This window comes from Pholis gunnellus, assembly GCF_910591455.1.
Source record: "Pholis gunnellus genome assembly, chromosome: 14".
NCBI lineage: Eukaryota > Metazoa > Chordata > Actinopteri > Perciformes > Pholidae > Pholis > Pholis gunnellus.
In genome coordinates, this window is record NC_136541.1 from 9,642,177 (window position 1) to 9,661,942 (window position 19,766).

At 39.8% G+C, this 19,766-nt stretch overlaps 1 protein-coding gene across 1 annotated transcript in view; it reads right to left on the reverse strand.

The window, feature by feature from the left end:
* Positions 1-14,003, reverse strand: part of piezo2b (piezo-type mechanosensitive ion channel component 2b) — a gene marked incomplete at its 3' end in the record, with an annotated part of 74,815 nt that extends 60,812 nt beyond the window's left edge. The window contains exons 1-3 of the mRNA XM_079173238.1: positions 13,873-14,003; positions 8,288-8,383; positions 3,341-3,466 (exon numbers count right to left, since the gene is read on the reverse strand). Of these exons, the coding sequence (XP_079029364.1) occupies positions 3,341-3,466; positions 8,288-8,383; positions 13,873-13,936 (286 nt within the window). The 5' untranslated portion in view covers positions 13,937-14,003. The remainder of the gene's footprint in view (positions 1-3,340; positions 3,467-8,287; positions 8,384-13,872) is intronic.
* Positions 14,004-19,766: the final 5,763 nt, after the last annotated feature.

Here is a 19,766-nt window from a genome sequence, read left to right on the forward strand (position 1 = left end):
ATTGCTCTAATGGTGTATTTGGCTACTGTGAATAGGGGAAATTATATAAAGATATCTGGAAGGAGGATAACCGCCTCACCGCAAAAGGAGGACTCCTTGTTTATACTTGGCTGCCAAAAGGAAAAGGGTGTTAAGGGGCGAGGTGCCAGATATAGAAATCTGAGATAAGGCATTTACTCAGAATGTAGGCGGCGGGCGCATCAAGGGGACAAAGAGTAATGTCTGACTTCCTGTTGCATATGTAGCCCAGAAACAAAAATAGGAATAGGATGACACTGACTTCAGGAGGTAGAAATCCAACAACAAGTCTACAAATCCTCACAGTGGGGATGTCAGCTGATTTTATTTTACACATCAATACCAACATTTTGTAATGTTTTCAACTTCTTTATTCTAAGTGTCTCTTTAGCTCCATGTGAAGTTTTTCATCATGAGTGTGTGACGTTATATTATTTCTCCACCCGGTGCCTCATTAATTGTCAAAAGACAGCCAGGATCCACCAGCTGCTCATGAGCCCAGTGCTTATACAATGACTTTGCTGTTAAATGTTGCAGATAATTACTCAAGATGGTATTCATTCAAGTGCCAATGGAGCTTCATGATATGTAGTCTGAAACGAAACCCTGAATACGTTGAATTACAGATAACCATTGGCAGGTAAGGCAGAGTCTTTAATCATAAAAATAAGGTTTGTTAGTGCTATGGTATTTATGGGTATTTATTTGGAGTGACAGTCTAAATAGATTTTATCTTAAAAAATAAATAAATATGTAAGCATACTTTGAACTATGTGTTTAGTGATCTAGTCTTTTGCTAAATTCAGTGTCAAGTTTCACTTGGTAGGACTCAGATACAAGCCTCATCATTATCTTCCTATTTTATTTTATGAGAGTGTAGCTGATTTGCGTGCCTCCCTTTGTGTGTGACAACCAGATGAGCAAACAGTATTTTCACCGCACTGAAAATATTGCTTTTGAGAGGCTAAACGCCGACAATTATGGATTGAATCAGAATATTTCATGAGATTAAAACAAATTTTGGAAAACTTTAAAAAAAAAATAAAGGCTTCGAACTATTCGCTAAAGCCCCTTTAAAACCAAGCAGGTCTGACAATGACTGTGAGTGAGAGTAATCTATACTTTTATCTGTTACGGTATCGGTCAACGAGGTTTGGCTCTTGGTCATAAAAAGCAATCTGAATTAACATTCCTTTTCCGCCCGAACGGAGCCAACTATTTCATCTCGCCTTCATTCGTCAGGGCATAATGGTCGTTACAAAATGACGTCAACACATGCTTCTCTTCAAAACTGCCATTGACAAAATGAACACTCATGTTATCATATTGAAGTTTCCTGATCTATGCATTAATATGAGTCAACCAACCAAACAATTGATTGGCTGTTATGAAAGTAAAGCTTTTCAAAGAACAAATTATGTTGCAAAGATTCACAAAATGTGTTAATTTGTTTCACAATTTACAATCCTGTTAATGCAAGTAAGTATTGTGTAAATCAATAGACAGACTTACACGGATAATAAATAGATAAATACTGCAGATGGATAGAAATGATGGTCTCATCACACCACGGTTTGAGCTGCCAAAAACGGCCTCCCTTTAGTAATGAAGAGCTCCTCGAGTGAATATTTAGTCTACCCTCTCTGAACGGTTCTATGTGTTTCTGCCTGAGGGGATAAGGTCCGTTCTGCCCTCTGAGCAAAGTTGGCTGGACTTGGACGGTGCAAAGCGGATTACCTCCATTAGAAAGAACAAGTCATTAGAACACAGGGTCAGGGTCTGTCCCGTCTAGACACATTCAAATTGTACAGTTTGATACAGTTTCATGAGAAGCCGGAGGCCAACTATTAACACCTTCCCAACACGGAGTCAGTAGCGTACAGTGTTTGCTTTACTGGCAGCGAGAATCTCTTTTTTTTATTTTTCCCTACGTCGCCATATGGCAGAAGGAAGCTAATTACGTTGAGGAATGTGTTACAATCATAAATCTTCATGATGTGACAAAATGCAATAAGAGTGAGGATATTTGTAGAAATTGAGAATCGTTATTAGTGAGCATATTTTACTTTCTGCTGCAAATGGAGCATGTCTTCCCTGGAAACTTTCCCTGGACACATTCTCTGGTGATATACAACTCTGTGACACTGCATCGACAGGTCAGGTCAGACTTTAAGCACAAAAACGGTCAGTGAGATGGATAGGACACACGTGTGCACACAGTCTGTCATGAACACGTGGCCCAACAGGTAGAGATCTCACAATTTTGGCCTGACATGAGATCTCAGAGTGAGTGATTTGAATCATGTGTTGATTGTTGTTAGAACCACCTGAAAATGTCTTTCCTCAACTATCCAACCCCGTCTCCTACAAATTAAGACACGTACATGAAATGTGTATGAAAAAATGATGTTCATACTAAAACAGTTATTTTGATTTGCGTTTCCAAAAATATCCACTAATGGCAACTAAAGCATCGTCAGCATTTTACGGTTATGTTTAAGCTTCACGTATACTTCTGCATTGAGGAGTTAGGGCTACATCGTAGCTGGTGTCCACCTCCTAAAAAATGTTTTACCACACTCAGGGACTATGGTGGCTCCAGAGATACCACATGGGAATAGAGAGAACTGTGACGGATCAGTTTGGGCTGCTGGTGTTTTTTCTGATGCCAGTAGAGTTTATAAACTGCGAAGGCAACATGAAGCAAATTGAAAAAAAGGTCAGATATCTTCTTTTTTTAAGAAAACATCTAGTGAAGACATTTCACCAGCAAACCTTCTGCTCACCGCTATTGTTGCTTTCTTTCACAGTGACGTGCATACAGCAACCGCACAGAATGCTCTCATATTCAGAAAGTAAACAAGGCGGACCAGCACAACCATTGTTAGTACCAAAAAATAAATGAAAGACTGCTACTATGTGGAATATAATGAAAGCACTATTAAAGCTAGTGTTGAATAGGTGCAATGAATGCGAGAAATCAGACTTTGAACTATAAATTAAAAAAAAACACATTTGGCAAAACTCTTTTGTTGTATATAAACATCATTTTTAGGGAGGCAAGATTCCAACTGTCACAGTTTAACCATAATTGAGTTTAAATGGTTTTATTCGTCTGTTGACTTTTCTAAAACTGAAACAAAGTGTCCTCTTCTATGTCTTTCAAAAGGTTTGCACACAGCAAAAGCTGAAATCAATAAAAATCCATTCCGCCCCTTCTTCGTGGATTCTTGACCTGCAAGTCGCTTTGATTTCCACATACACAACAAACATCACCACCTTCAGAGCCTTGACCATAAAGGCTGCAGTGTACTGTACTCACAGTTGAAGTCAGGTGTGATGCTCCCCCCGACCAGGAGGCTGTTGACGGTAATCTGATAGATGATGTGGAGCAGCAGGAAGGACATACTGGTGAAGCAGAGGGACTGCAGCAGACGCCCTGTGTGGCCTGGAGAAGGAGAGCAGCTACAGTGAGTTCACTACCAACACCAACACCACTCAGTTTAAGGATTTCCACATGTTATTTCTGCCGTTCATGCACTGAAACCCAGAAAAGGTCTCTTTAATGGTTCTTTTTTTTCAAGGCACAGAAACTTGACACAAGAGGGAAACGTTAATGCTCTTTGAGTTGTGCAGCATTAAGAAGTGCCTGGTATTTCTGAGACAACAACAATCAATGTTCCTGTGATCAGCTGGGAAGTCCGGAGCTGTTTTGAATGAATTCGTGAAAAAACCAAGAGGGATTTTCTATGGATCATAATACATACCCTGGTGAAGAGCTGGCAACACTACGATACAGCAAAGCTTATTTCTGTTAAAAAGTCAAATAAACATTCTGGTGAACCACAAGACCTTTAACTTTCTCTAATTCATCGTAGAAGGAGCCAAACCAGCTTTTATACCCGATTTGATTCTTTGGTTTCTTGGCGTTGGTGTTCTTTGGTTGTCTTTCTTTAATTTAGGTAAAGAACACAGCTGTCAGTGGACATTACTGTTCCTGGGAGGGAAGGATGAAAGCAGTCTGCCACAGCTGTCCAACACATGGCTATTTTATAGTGCACCTACAGGTATTTGGGATAATTTCAGGAGTTGTTATGGTGATAATTCTTTACAGTAGGATTTCTCAGACCCCTTCTTGTTAGCGAAAATTTAAATGATCACCCTAAGGGAAGAACAAGCTTGATTGGATTCTTCTTCTTTGATGAGGGAATGATAGTAATGGCCCTTACTGCATCTATTATCAGCCTTTAAATTGTCCCACATATCTGCACGGTTTTGTCCACTGCTTCTTCCCAGGGCAACATCTTCATCTCATTACATTTACTGCATCCTTGCGGGGAACATGTAATAGTTTTTCTGTAGTGTATTGCACAATGTCCTGGCGAAGGTGACGCACTACTGCTGAGCCTCAGGCCGTCGAGGGCTAACCTTACCAAATGTGTGTAGCAGCAGACCATGGCAGGCAAATTAAACGTAGAAGTGAAAAGAAATTGTGCTAATTTCCCGTTGTAACTCCCTGTGCTTTCACAGAGAAGGAAAAGAATGCTTGTAAATACAGAGGTATGAGGACTGTTAGCGAACTTCCTCATCCAAATTGGTCCAAAGAATGTGGATAACGCAATGGCTTTGGTTCTGTCCCCATTTTTTTTCCTACTTGTAATACAGCATTTTTGTTGTCTGATTGTCATCTTAAATTTCATTATTCAGTCTCAAAGCGCCATCCCAGTATGTTTAAAAGCTTTACAAAACAGAGGGCATTGTTCAGGTTTAACAATCGCTGCTTTCTCCCTTATCAATCAGAGAACAGTATCCAATTGGCGACATTGAGACCTGATTTAACCACTTAGTTTGGCCGAATCATGGCGCCAGAGGGGGAAAACAATAAAAATGTTTTCAATGCAATTATTTGGTCTTTTTGAGAAGTCTCTGCCAGCAGTGATGAAATGTAACAAAGAACATTTCCTCACTGTACTGTACTTGAGCAAAAGTTTGAGGTACTTAACCTGAGTATTTCCATTTTATACCATTACATTTTTTAATCCAATATTATCCTTTACATAATTGTTTATTTTACTTTTGCAGATTGCGAATACAAAATGTATTTATTTGTATTATTAAGGATTAAGCTAAGCAGCAGTATATAAAACAATTACAATTAGCTTCACCTTTACCAGCTGCAACATTGGTGATGCGTACACATAAATACATCAATAATTGTAATCCAGTGATGGTAAATTATTCTCTAATGGTCCGTTTTCGGCATAATTGGTAATTTTACTTTAAGTATATTTTGATTCCGATGCTTTTGAATGCAGGACTTTTACTTGTCACACAGTATTTCAACACTGATATTGCTTTTACTTAAGTAAATATCTGAGTACTTCCTCCACCTTCCTGACAACACAAAAGTATGATAAATGACGGATTTAGAAAAAAGCCAAACTAGGATAAGTGTTAACACCAGACATCCTCTTTTAGAAGTCTACTAGCTAAAACATAAACCTGATAAATCATCCATAACATCAAATATTTATACAAATTCATGCAACAGTACTAAAAGACTCCCCAAAGGGAAATGGTCATGTCGGTGCCCATTCAACACGGCGTATAGCACCTACTGTAAAGGCTCTTAAAATGTCTGCTGCCCATATCAGAGCAACAGTTTAGATTTTGTTCACCTCCACTGAGAATTGAATGCCTTCAAGGGGATGTGGAGCCAAATAGTGCAATTACGACATTAGAGAGTAAATCCCAAACAACAACAACAAGTTGCATAAGATATTGTTTGTCTCCTCTCGTGCACCGATATATCCTTCGGCACCCCGCACTGCTGTGGCTTCTTCAAGCAAATTACACCTCATGAATTATTCATGTCAAACATTTGGTTTACATTAACTTTCCAGATTTAACTGCCGCATGTTCTTTAAGATTCAACAGACAGAATGAAACAGACCATCAAAACAAAGCACTATTTATGCATGTAATCAATTATCCACTCTTATTTCCCCTCTTTTTCTCTTGGAGTGAGCACCATTTGATGTTTGTTGTTCCTTCTGTGCGTTGTACCTGAATACCATGTGCACCAAGACTACATACAGCTGAAAAATGGACAAAGAAATAACTGTCTGAATACGCATGTTGTTATGTTGTTGACAACTAAATAAAAAGAAAGCACTGAATTACACTCAATCCCTCGCCTAACTCCCTCTTAAAACATTCAAAAATGTAGAGTGTGCCTCTTTTCTGCATGGTTAGAAGTGTATTTTTACACTGTCAGTGTGTCTTCTGGATGGTTTTCATACAATTTGAATTGCCAGGAGGGAGGAGATAACTGTCACGTTGTACGTGTACAGTTTCTGATTATCTGCTCAAGATTATAATCACCACAGTGCAGTAATTACTTTAAAACTACTAAAAGTTCAAATTACATTTGATAATTAAATGTTGTCAATGCTGTCACAATCATCCTCAACCACAACCAGCTGTTATTTCAAATTCTATAAACTGGAGTGGCTCCCAAACTAAATCCCTTTTTGCCTTCAATAATCTTATTAAAGTTTCCAATCATTTCATAACCAGTCAAAAGTAAACCTGTTACTAAGACCGTGTTCAGTGAAATAAACCATTAAACAAAAGCAACAAATTGGGAAAAGATATTTAAATAACATCACCAGTGGCCGTTTTAAAGAGTGCTAAAACATTTTGTTAAGATTGTTGAGAACGTTTGCAACTTGTGCGAAGTCAGGTAAGGCAAATTAACTCAAACACGTCATGCAGCAACTTTTTTGCTGCTGAACACAAAAGGAAAACTTTCATCGTTCTCAAAATAAATATATTGTCGTGCTGCAGAGACGTCCTGGTCTAAACATCATATTCTACAGACATCTTTGTCTGCCTGACCCCGTGACTGTGGCTCATGGTGTGGCCCCTTGTACAAGTACACGTCCATTCACCATTTGTTTGATCACCGCAAAAATCACACCATAATAATGATATGAACGGTGGAATTGCCTTCCAATGAGAGAAAGAGTAGGATATCTACTGTAAACTACTTTGACATCTGAATATACACTGAATTAACTTTAGTGTGAAATATAACATGTCTTATAACCAAGAAAATGATGGAGGCTGCAAAACATCTTAAAAAAAGATCCGCTTCGAGTTTGATTTGTCACGTCTTGTTGGTGTTGAAGTGTCTGTCATGTATTTGTCTCAATTAGGAGTTGACCCACGGTGGAAGTCAGCAGCGATCAGATACATGAACGCTGAACTTTACTAGAAGACTTCTCTCTTTAACTATTGATGAGAGTGTAAGTGGTCCACTTTCTCTGCTCCCTCCTTACTCCTTTACTTCCTGATTGTTATTTCAGCTGGAGACGAGCAGAGACGACTCTCGGACTGGATGTTGTTTCCTCCGCCAATATGGCTTTATGTATTATTAAACACTGCATGTGCTCTCTTACAGATAACCCATATGACGTGTAGTGTTTTGCAGTGAGGGGAGCGCATGAAGGCGCGGCTGAAGTTGCCGACCGCAAAACCCACATTCACCACCCTTGAGGAGAACAGTCACGTCAGTCAGCCTCAGAGGTTCACTGTGATGTATATTTCTTTTCTTGAACTCATTCTGTCACCAAAATACCAAAGAGCCTAAATACCAACCAGCTGAATTAACTAATAACACTTGTCAAATGCACGCAGATCGTGGTAATACGAAAGGAAACCCATCTCAGGAATCAGTGGAGCCTTAGGAGCAACTTTTATATCCTCCTTTGGTAATTAAAGTGGTTAGCCATTATCAAAAACAGCCCTCACCTCAAAGTTATTTTTTTTCTCTCTGAAAGGCATTTTACAGGCTCTTTCGGGTTTCTTTTCTCGACAGCACAGCATGCGTGTTCAGTTTTTATCATCTATATGGACAGTCTCTCAGCAAATAAACCAAACGTAAGCCTAAAATGTTCATTTTCATCAAGTGTCTTTCACGTCATCTCAGATCTGGCTGTCCGTGGATCATTTATATTATCACAGATGGACTCATGCCCGTACAAACCGATATTACCTTTCGTGGGCTGAACTATGTGCCAAATCCATTCTCAACTCAAGGAAATTCAAGTCCCCTGGAGAAGAAGGGCTGGTTTACATTACAGGGAACAATATTGCGGTTCGAACTGGAGGCTTTTGGGAAACAGTCAAGATTCTCCAGGCGATGGACCGAGCCAAAGCCACCGAACATGTGAAGGATCAAAGAGAGTGACAGCGTAGATCTTACCTTGCATTGTTGTGCTTGTGGGCTCTGCGAAGAGTGGGATAAGCAGGAGATAGATGAGGTAGACGAAGGACAGGGCATTGTACCTGAACAGGCAAGCTGCAGAAACACAAGACACAAATAAAGATTGAACAGCAAATCGACCTCTTGATCACAATAAGCAACAATCCATTTAAAGACCACACATTCAACGGCGTCTTAATTGCTTTGTGTGCATCACATAACGTTTAACAGTAAATAAAGTGCAGAAGCTGGCAGTGGCAACGAGCTACTTGATCAGGAGTCCTCATTAAGATCAACCCGAACACCGATTTGAGAGAAACATGTGGTGAAACTCATTAAAATGTTCCTGTTGTAGAAAAGCTGCTAATAGTCATAAAAAGCCAGAACATTCCTCTAACCAAACTTAACAATCACAAACCTCATCATCTGTTAATCTGGCCCTCATCTCAAGAAGAGCCTGGGCTTAATTTAGTCATTCAGGGAACTGACGTTTGAGTTGAAGTACAATAATCACCCGATAGTCCTTGGGTGTTAAGAGAGACAATTAACTGAGCAGCCTGCGGTCAGCTCTGCTTCTTCCTGCTGTACAGTGCCTCACAAAAGGACAGCTTTATATCATAGGTGAAGATTTCATTTTGCAAGAATCTCATGATATTTCATCGACTGTGAGCGTTATTGAAAAACTGGATCCTTTGTTTTTTATGACAAAACTATGCAAAAGAAATCTCTCAAAGTTTTGCAGCCAAGTTGCGTCACGCACCAGATGTCCTTCAAATACACGATGGACCGCTGAGTTTTGAAAACAGGAAAGCAAGTTTTGGTTGGCAAAACATCAAATGAAACACCGCCACATGGATCGTGAAGAGTGTGAAATGTCATGAGCGGATATAAGTCAGTGTTTGGTTTTTGTCTTTTTGATCGAGGCCTCAAGTGAGATTCAAGAACCAATATAACTTGATATTTTTGCATTTCCCATATTTCCCTAATTTGTTCAGTCTAGTTTCATATCATTTCATGTATTCCAGTGGTAAATGTTAAGGATATATGGCAATCAGTCAAATGAAAGACGATGAAAATAATTGTTAGTTGCAACCCATGCTTGAATGCAATGCACTGTTTCAGCATTTAGGATGTGTCACTACACTTGACACACTAAATTATGTAACTCCACACACTCACCCTTTACCGAACACACACACACACACACACATATACATATATATATACACACCCCTAGAGACACATTAAGGAAGTCTTTTGAGCTCATGATGAAAGTTAAAACGCTTAAGTGCAAACATGACTTCCAAAAACCATTAATTGATGTATTGATCAGTAACGCACCTCATTTCCCAGTCAGGCTGACCATCTGCCCTGATCGGTGGCTTTTACCAGTTAAACGGCTCACATAACCTGCTGACTGAACATCAACTAAAGCATCCAACGTGAACCACGCCGTAGCAAACACTTACCCATTTCACCTCTGAAGCCTGCATGAAGCACAGCTTGAGTTTTTTTAACAACCTTGGCTATAAAAATCAGCTCAAATAATATTCCACATAACATTTACAACTCGCTGTTTTTCAGGTTTTCCTCACTAAATATGTGATTAGCCCCTTTCCCGTCTAACATTTCTTTGAAAATGTTTAGGCCAGGAAAAAACGAGGGAACCGAGTGAAGTACACAGTAACCTCGTACAAAATGTGGACACACAGTCGGACCTCCTACATTTTTCTTAGCGGTTATATCAACAAGCACAAGGTTTACAACCAGGTCGGCTGCATGAGTTACAGTCTAAGTCTCAGAGATGTTCTCGTCTAGGTAGCTACTGGGCTTGAACTACTGAAGAAATTACATTTCATTGCTGAAAATTGCTTTTATTTATCTTTGCGCACTCAATGGACCTATTCATTGACATTTGACTTGGCTCTGACTTTTCCCCCGGTGGAGCTCGACAGTGAACGTCCTGGTTTTCTCTGTGCTCAGATACGGACCAATGAAAACTAACAAAAGTTGATAAATGTTGTGGCGGGGGGGGGGGGGGGGGGCGGGGGGGGGGGGGGCGGTCATCTTTGAGAAAACCACCAACATGTGGCAATAATGTGATTAGGTTTCAAGTATGCACAAATACTCGATATGCCAGACAGTCCAACCACCAACACAACAACATAAAAAGGCACTTTATCATTGTTTATTTTACGACTAAGCCTCTCGGGTGAATGACTCATAATCTTTCATAATTGGCCTAACACGCAACACAACTTCTAGCCACACCCACTTTTATCTTCATTTAATGTAGCATTAAATAAACTCTAAACCTGGCCAAGTTGGTATTCCGGAGCCTGCCGCCCACATTATTCATCTGCTCAAATCTAAAGGAGAAATGTTGGATCCATACAGATAATCTATCTGTAACTACATGACTCTACTCCCGCTGTTGCCTGCAGACACTTGACCGCAGTCTTCCTGACCATTTGCCTTCGCTGTATGACTCACCATTTGAGGATTTTTACACAGGGAGTGAAAATAAACTGCCGTTGTTTTCAGACATCAGATTACTGCAAAACCTCCCCATTCATGTCTGAATCGGGCTTTTGTCTCTCCCAGTAAAAGCTATTATTACCGCCACACAAAGGCTAAACACAACAGAAGCAAGTCAGTCTTAAATGTGAAATAAGGGCCAGCTGACTTAAGAGTTTGAGCCCTAAAACATAAATGTCACAATAGAAGATAAGGTGGTGCGGTGCGGTGCCTGGCCGGACCGAGTACTGGGCGATAACAGAGGAATTTAAACCCCTCTGAAGAACATAATGAAGCGCTTACCACATCAACGCTAGAGCACTATTGTGCAGAACTTTACTGTTTTCATCAGAAAATTTAAACTAAATTCTGAGTTTAACAAGCAAAAGCTAGTTGTTGGGTAAAAATATAAGCCTTTCAGATGAGAGAGGAATTGTTTTTGTTACAACCACTTGTCCTCTGGGGCATCATGGTGGTGCCAAATGTCTGCCTGAAGATTTGTGACGCAACAACACGACATCCATACACACATTTATTTTGTCCTTATTAACTCGTGATTAAAACGTCATGATTCCAGTGATGCTCCCAGCATCTGCACGTCACTTCCCAACTCAGTTTGCTCCAGCTTTCAGTGAGTGCTTCACCCTGCTGCAACCGGCCCGACTCAGCACATCTGACCTGCAGCTCCGTCTGTACATTCACAGCACAAGTTTGATATCAGATCGGACACTTGAGAAAGCGCAAGCACATAATCATGTTCACACTCCAAACACGTAAACAGCGGCCTGTTTGATCAGCTAAACTGTAGCGGTGTGCAAATGTGTGTGTGTGTGTTCGGTGGTGGTAGAGGAGACTGTGTACACATGGGCCCAGCAGTTCTAGGCTTTTCAATAGAGGTGCTGTCAGATGGCCAACAGGAAACACAGACTATGTTATGTCAGCAGATAAGTCTTTCACTAGGACATGAGAAAGAGACACTACACTATATAGAGCATATACAGTAAGGGTAATGCAGATGTTTGGAGTCAGATAAACATCTGTTCTGCTGCAGTGTGATCTGGGAGGCCAAACAATACTTTGCATTAAAGCCAGAAATCTGAACATATGGATCAAAGCAAGAGGCGGAAAAGAAATGAAACCTACAATTTTCTTCCAGGCACAATGTTACAAATGATACATAAAAAAACAATAGCTGATGGGTTGACGGTTATTGATTTACAGCAGATCCATTCAGTTTAAATTAAGATGAGATCTTTGACTGTCAAACAAAACAATGAAGGAAAGTGAGCTGCTGATCAGGTGATGCTGATGGCAGAAATAACTTCTCTCATCCCCTAACGAAGTCGGTTCCTGTACACCTTCCCTTCTTTCCACTCTACTTTTCCTTCATCCTGTCAGTTACAGTGCAAAGCTGCAGTGAATGACAAGTGCTCATTTGCACTTTGAAAAAACATAAAATATTAAAAGGTATGTTTACGATAAAAGGGAAAGGCAATTCTTTCCTCCCTCCCAACCGCATTATTAATTCATACTGTTAAAACGACTTTCCACGAATTAATGGAGACAATGCGTGGCCTCACAATTGCTTTTGGAAATAAAGGAGCCGTCGGGCTGTCAAGCGATGCATTATGGTGGTACTGAGTGGGTCTTATCTATAGAAAGCATGCTGTTAGCTTTAAAAGTACCACAGCCCCATAAGTCTTACACAGACACCACACTGGAACCTCAGTGGCAGTTAGACGCTAATCATTTTTCACTTGTGGCCTACCACAGAAATACAGCTTAAAACATAAAGTAAACTGCATTTAATAGAGTCTGCGAGGTGTGATCAGACCTCGAGCTTCATGCCCACAAACTCTAAATCACCGTTTAAGTGTGTCTTCAGAGAAAATAGTAATATCTGAGACTTCTCCAGCCTGTTTAAAGCTGCTAAAAGTCCCCCTTAAATCCAAATGAAGCTGCCACGTTTGACAGTGAGTCATCGTCTAAATCTGCATAGCGAACGAGTGAATCAAACATTCACTAGCACAGCAACAGTAACTTCATCTGTGGAGAGCGCCTTTCTTAACAAAGTTACAAATGCTGTAAACAATCCAAAAAACCCAAATGCACCACTGACTAAAACTCAGAGGAATGTGAATGACACAAGACATGTAGCTTTAACACTGTCAATGCAATCTAAATGTTAATTCACAGTATCAACACTACAGGCGTGAATGTCCAGTCAGCAGCTAAAAAAATCAATAACAATACTGATGATTGATTAATTGGCAAAAAGCTAAACAGAAACCGCACTTGAAATGACAGAAATGAGTTTATAATGTAACAAAATGTTCATAACACAGTTAAACTGCAATGTTAACAGTTTGAGCCACATAGGCAACCTAACCGTTTCTGCTTTTACTCTGAGTAGAATAAACTATTACAGTAAATAGATTTTTCAAACTTTGAAAATAGAAAAACATCCACTTGATATGTCTGGTTTTTTTAATATCATACATTTCGATACACACAAACTGAGACATAAACACTGTGCAGAGTGCGGAGATTCCAAACAGTTGTTTCTGCAGTGACTGGATGTTCTCTTGTCGGCTGTGTTTCCTTTACTAAATCCAATAAAAGGTGACAGCCAGGTGAAGAACCTGGTTTTTAATTTCTATATAACAGCCACGTGTGACTCTCTATTGCTTTTGTTTGTGCTTAGTTTTAGTAAACACAGGTACCTCAGCAGTGGCGATGAATAAACTGTGACCTCCAGCATCATGAGGTCAATCATCATACAAATCTATTAATCTTTTTTTATTTTTGCTGTCAGGATTTTGCACACTTCAGGTTTAACTGGTGAACTTCCGATTTTCATGAGTGTAAAGAAAAGTGGGAATTAAAAAAAAAAAGAAGCCATCCTTAAAAGTTACAGTTAAAAATGATGAAGTGACTCATAAGATAATATCAGATAAAGTATCATACATGTATCAATCCCCCCAACCCCACCTGGCGCACACACAGCACTGTGGACCAATTAAGATGCGTAGAAAGTGTGGATTCATTTTTTTATTTTTTTAACTCACCAGCTGCAAGACACATTGGCAGCAGCAACCTGAAGACCAGCCCGCACACCACCTCAGAGGCCATGGCTCCGGGCAGCCCGTGTTGAATCCGGATAAAAGTAGCCGGGGATTGTCTCTCTAAGGTCTCTCTCGCATCCCCAACTCCTGCGCTCTGTCAAACCCCAGCTGACATCAAACTGATGCGCTCCTCCAAACGGCCACATCAGCTCTCCCCGAGGACACCTGGACTCCGGTGGTTATTCCACAGTGAAGAATTGCGCATTTAGCCAGCTTCACCACAGCAGACATGTCACCGGTAAGTAATGTCACCATGGTGGTTTAGTTGCTCAGATGCATCGGAGTCATGTTGAGACTCAGGTGCGCCAAACAGCTGCTCTGACACAGCGCGTGGAAACGCCGGAGAAATGAGCCAACAAGTCCTCAAGTCCAATTAACCTCCTTTCTTTTCTTTTTTTAACTACAAACCCACATTAATGAGGAACATTTACAATATAAGAAAGTCTAATAACACTTGTTAACTGTGAAGCGTGACAGAAACACTCACAATAATCGGGTAGTTCACCCTTCCTTTCCCTATCCCCTTGGTGAAATTTGACTTCTGACTTCTGGTGTGTGGATTCTATTCTCCAACAGGAGGCTAGAGGACGAGCCTGTGATTGACACCTGACTCGACCAATCACAAGTCTTCTTCTGGTAAACGGTCCAGCCCCTTGTGATAATTGGAAGCAAGAGGTGGGACGAGGAGGTGGATGCAAATACCACAAGCATTAAAAGATAACATGTCCCAAATACACCGATTTTGTTTGATAATCAATAAAATATGATCTGGTGTTTTTGTATTCAATCTGTATGTCTATGGACATTAAATAAGTACGATCATCCAAGGAAGGTTTTATAAATGTCATGAGACTTTCACTGATCATAGCATCTCTTCAGGTCCCCTGTCCAGCGGTTCATTAGTGTGAAACAGCGACGCCTACTGGTTTGAAATCAGTCTGCACAAAGCAGCACTTCCATTTAAATCTAATCCCTGTTACCGAAAAACAGGCCTGTCAGTTTCTGCTTGCAGGCAGGAAAGATATTTTATTTTACCAAAGATGTTTTCAGTTCTTGAAATAATTAAGAGCATTGTAACAAAAACATCTTCTCTGATTACATTTAATCCAGTTGTATGCTGAGTAAACATGTATCATGACTCAAACCTCCGACCCCAAAAAGGCCTCGGATCTGTTTGTGACTTTCCAAGTGCGCCCATCAAAATATTGTGGACATGTAAGTTGATTTGCATCATTGTGGTGTTGTCAGTGGGATATAACGTGCAGAGGTTTAATCCCTGTGACGGCTGCTGAAATGTCCTTGAGCAAGAAAGAAACTGAATCGCTTTTCTGCTACATGGCTCCTGCTCTGCCTCTGAGTCTGACCTCCGGACTTCAAAGAACAATATTGATCAAAATATGACTTTAATATGTTGACCATCACAATATAGAGGCATTGCTTTTTATGTATCTTCCGTTAAAAGCAACTCGCTTACTATTATCCATTACTTAAATGTGTCTATTCGCTTTCTTTTCCAAGAATTTTCTGTTAGTGCATTAGGTCCAGGAACTGATTCGCCTAGCTTAGCATTAAGACCGAAAGCAAGGGGAATTAGTTAGCTTGGCTCCCTCCAAAGTTAATGAATATGCCTGCAAACACACCCAAAGCTGACAGTCTAAACTGATTGGTTACATGCATGGTGCAGAGGGGAGGAATCCTAATGACTTTGGTGATGCTCTGATGTTTTTGTGGCGCCACAAGAAGGTCAAAGTTTTTACTTATTCAGTGAAATTTCTCCACATTCACTTGAGATATTGGTACAAACTTTTGCACAGAAGTTCATGGCCCTAAAATGATGAATCCTTATTACTCTGGTGACCCCTTGGACTTTCTTGAGTATATGCTTATTTTATTTTTTTAATTCCGTGGTGAAATGCCATCCATCGAGGAAGATGCCTGATGTACTGAGAACTTGTGTTGAGTCACAACATTTACTTAAGCTCAGTTTTAAAATAAGAAACATGTGCAAACTTAAGCTGAATTTCAATTTGTTCCTCATTTCTAAAGTACATTTTGATTAAAGATTTATGTAAGCATAAAGTCACAGATATGTTTATGTTTATTTTGTCTTTTGGGACACACATTCATTTTCCTACTTACAAAATGATCTGATTTAAGATGATTTAAAAATCATGTTTTTGTCCTGATTGTTGTAAAGAGTATAAAAGGAGCAGTACTAAATATTTCAACTGAAAATAATGAAGCCAAGGGAATATAGAAATGTTGATATTACTGTAACTGGGTTTCCCCTTATTTCGCAGATATCAAAAACACGTAAAACTCTGCTTAAAGTAAATTATTACAGTTACTAACAGAAGCTGCATTCAAGAACACACCAAAGAGAGCTGACCTCATGTTTGCTTGTTGTGTAACTGGAGCATTGACATATTATTAAAACCAATCCATTGTGCATGATTTGATATGTTTAATGACAATATCGATAGATTGATCCATGCCGGTTCCTCTGAAGTGCATTAGGCATGAAAGCGAGGCATGATGGGAGTCGTCAGGGCCGAGCCATATCAGCCTCCTCTACCTCTAAGAAACAGGGCGCTTAAAGCAGCAAAGGCCCTGCTTGGGATGAGATGATTCACCGGTTGGCCGAATCACCAAAATGGATTTAGTTCATGAAAATAAGAAAAATAAACAGCTAAATGCTGCTGAGGGAAATGCTGACTTTGGGAGATCATCAACATGCTAGCTGCCAACCTCTCTGCCCTGAAGACTCACTTTCCCCTGGAAATCCAGCCCGCCTGGATACTCTCGCGTGGGAGCAGTCAGAGAGTCGCTCATGAGGCCCTGAACTGCAGCCAGCCATGATCAATAACCACCCTCAGAACATGGTAGCCCTTGATTTGTTTCTGCTGTTTGAAGTCGGAACCTGCTGATCTAATCCCTCAGATGGATGTGAATCTTAAGTAACATTTGTCTTTGATCCATTATTCATCCATTATTCTTTCTAAGAGGGAGTTATTGATAAATCGGCCACCAGTTTTACACAGTGAAGGTTTAGTGAACATTCAGGTCAGTTGTTCCTGGCTGACCTTCCTCACGTTGATGTCAGAATTATCATAACAGCAACAGGAATCATTTGCATTGCTTTATATTGGATCCTTGTTCTTTTGAGGCCTTCACGGGCATTGTGTTGAAAAGTGCATGGCAGTTTTGGTGAAACTAAGGGGTTTGAGACCCTGAGTTTTAAAAAGAGATCATTTTAATTTAATTAATCTTCACAGTCACATGGGTTCAATGTCTGGATGTCTGCATACTTTTGGACGATTATTGTACATGTTTGGGTGAGTGTTTATCAAGTAGATTATCCTTTATAAAAGACAATGTTAATGAAATGACAGCAGCACTTTTACAAAGTTTAGAAAAAAATATTCTTTAAACTGTACATTTGACAAAACAATCTCAACTGAAGGTCAATTTATTATCTTTCAGCTACATCACACCGTCCTCAACAGCAGACTTTCATTATTATCTTCTATTTTTTTTTTAAAAAAGCCTAAAATGTTCATGAATGCTGAATTTCTTGTAAGTTCACACTGATCCCACACTGTCAGCCTGCAGCAGCTTTTGCCAAGAAGAAAACAGAAGTGCAAATGAGATTAACGTCCAGATTGCTTCAATATTGATCCGCCAGTGAAATCCAAACTGTGTGTGTATTCAATATTTACATGGATGCACTTTCCATGCACTCTAAAGGTGCGTCTGCTTAAGTGGGCTTTTTAATGTCTTTCTGTGGTGGCTGTGGGCAGATCGCCTCTTTTTGAATTTAGATAGAAATACCGTTTATTGTTGTATGCAGATGTTTGTACTTCGATCAGCGATCTTTGCACGCTTAAAAAAACGTGTCAACTATACTGCACTTGTTTAAAATATAATATACATTTTATTTTTATTTTTTAGAAACAAATTAAAATTTTGATCTGATGGTGGCGCTAAATGAAAAGTCAGAGGATCACCAAAGAGATTACAATCCATCCTGAGGGGGGCATGAATGTTTGTAATCCATCCAATAGTTGTTCAGACATTTCACTCAAAATCACAACCTCATGGTGGCGTTGGAGGAAAAGTCCGGAATCACTAAAGTCAGTGTGATTCCCCCTCTGAAGCATGCATGTTTTTACATTTAACAGCTATTCATCCAGTATTTGTTGAGATATTTTAGTCTGGACAGACGGACATGGCCATCCGAAGAGCCAGGCTGCTATTTTAAAAACTCACTTGAGATTCATTCCGATCACAACGAGCAGTCTCTGCATCGAATACAGACATGTGAGTATTTATCTGCCATGACTGCATGTCTGTCTGGATGTAAGAAAACAGCATTAGAAGCTGGTTCATATTGTGAATTGATGAAGGATAATGGCATTCATTAGCTGATGATTGAACGTCTGTTGCCATCGAGGCTTCTATCGCCTCAGCATTAGCAGACAGGAAGATGTTCATGTTAATGCACATATCCAGGATGTCAGCCTCGTCATAAAGATATGTTGGAAGCTCTTGTATTACCCCTGGGTTGTTTGAAACATTACATTTACATCCGGAAAGAGTGGCGGCACCTTATGCTGTGAGGCCGTGTATTATTGAGGACTGTTTGTGCGATTACCTAAGAGGTCAAAGGTCATAGGGACTTCATTCCTCTGGTCCATGTATCTGTGTTTCACGACACAATGGACTCCTTAGGAGTAGACGGCGTCAAACAAGCAGCAAGGGACTTGATGAGGAGGAAAATAAAGTAAGATTCAGTTCTAGTAAATAGTTATAATCTTCAGCCCAGAGTTATTGCTGTTTACTTTATTATCTTAACTTTTCATAGCAGCCAGGGTTAGGTTTGTTTGGTTACGCTTTCAGAAGCTTTAAATGCAGACTAATAAATTATTCGAGGTTAGCGACTCCTTCTGGGAACCCTCAACCTCCCCGTCCTTACTGTCACATTTATCATCATTTTCCGATGTTCAGAGTCATTTCTCTGTGTTTGCTCTGTGATGAAGTGCTGTTTATGTTCACCTACTTTACCTCAGCCTCTCTCAACGACTTGTACTGCAACCAGTGATTTCCTACATTTCTCTGAATTACCTTCAACGTTTCCCTGAATACGTTGTTTTCAGCAGTGTGGGTTACATGTGGAGCTGGAAAGAACAGTAGCAGAGAGGTACCATAATAAGAGCCACTGGTTCATTGTTTACTTACTTAAAAATAAACTCCCTATCCAGATATACACTAGAGAATTTGTATTATTGTTGCTCTGATGTGTATTTCGACAGTGTTAAATATGACCTGCATTATTTTATGAACTGATCAAACTGTGTGTAAAATCTTTATCTGCAAACTTAAACAACTAGCAGTTATTGAATAAGCTTTAGAATAAATGTATTGATTACATGAACAATATTGTACTTTCCTTCTATGATTGAATTTATCCCCTTAACACTTTTTAAGTGTCTCAATACAATTCTTCATTGTTAGACCAACAATGTAAATAATAGAAACATCAACCCGTCCCACAAATGTCCCGAAAGTGTGAAATTTATTCAGAAACTTGTACATTTTCTCCTTAAAAGCATGACTAACAAAGATTTTAATGATCTGTAAAACAATATCGTCACTTTTAGTTTTGCTATTTGCCTTCACAGCCATTCAACCTTTTTTGGGACCCAGCAGGAAGCAGCTAATTCATTTTTAGAGCGCCCACCTTCCAAAGTTCACACCAACATCAACACATGAACCTCCTTTCCTCTTACCGATGAACAGCTTTTACGTGAGGTGCTCCGCATCCTCATCATCACAAT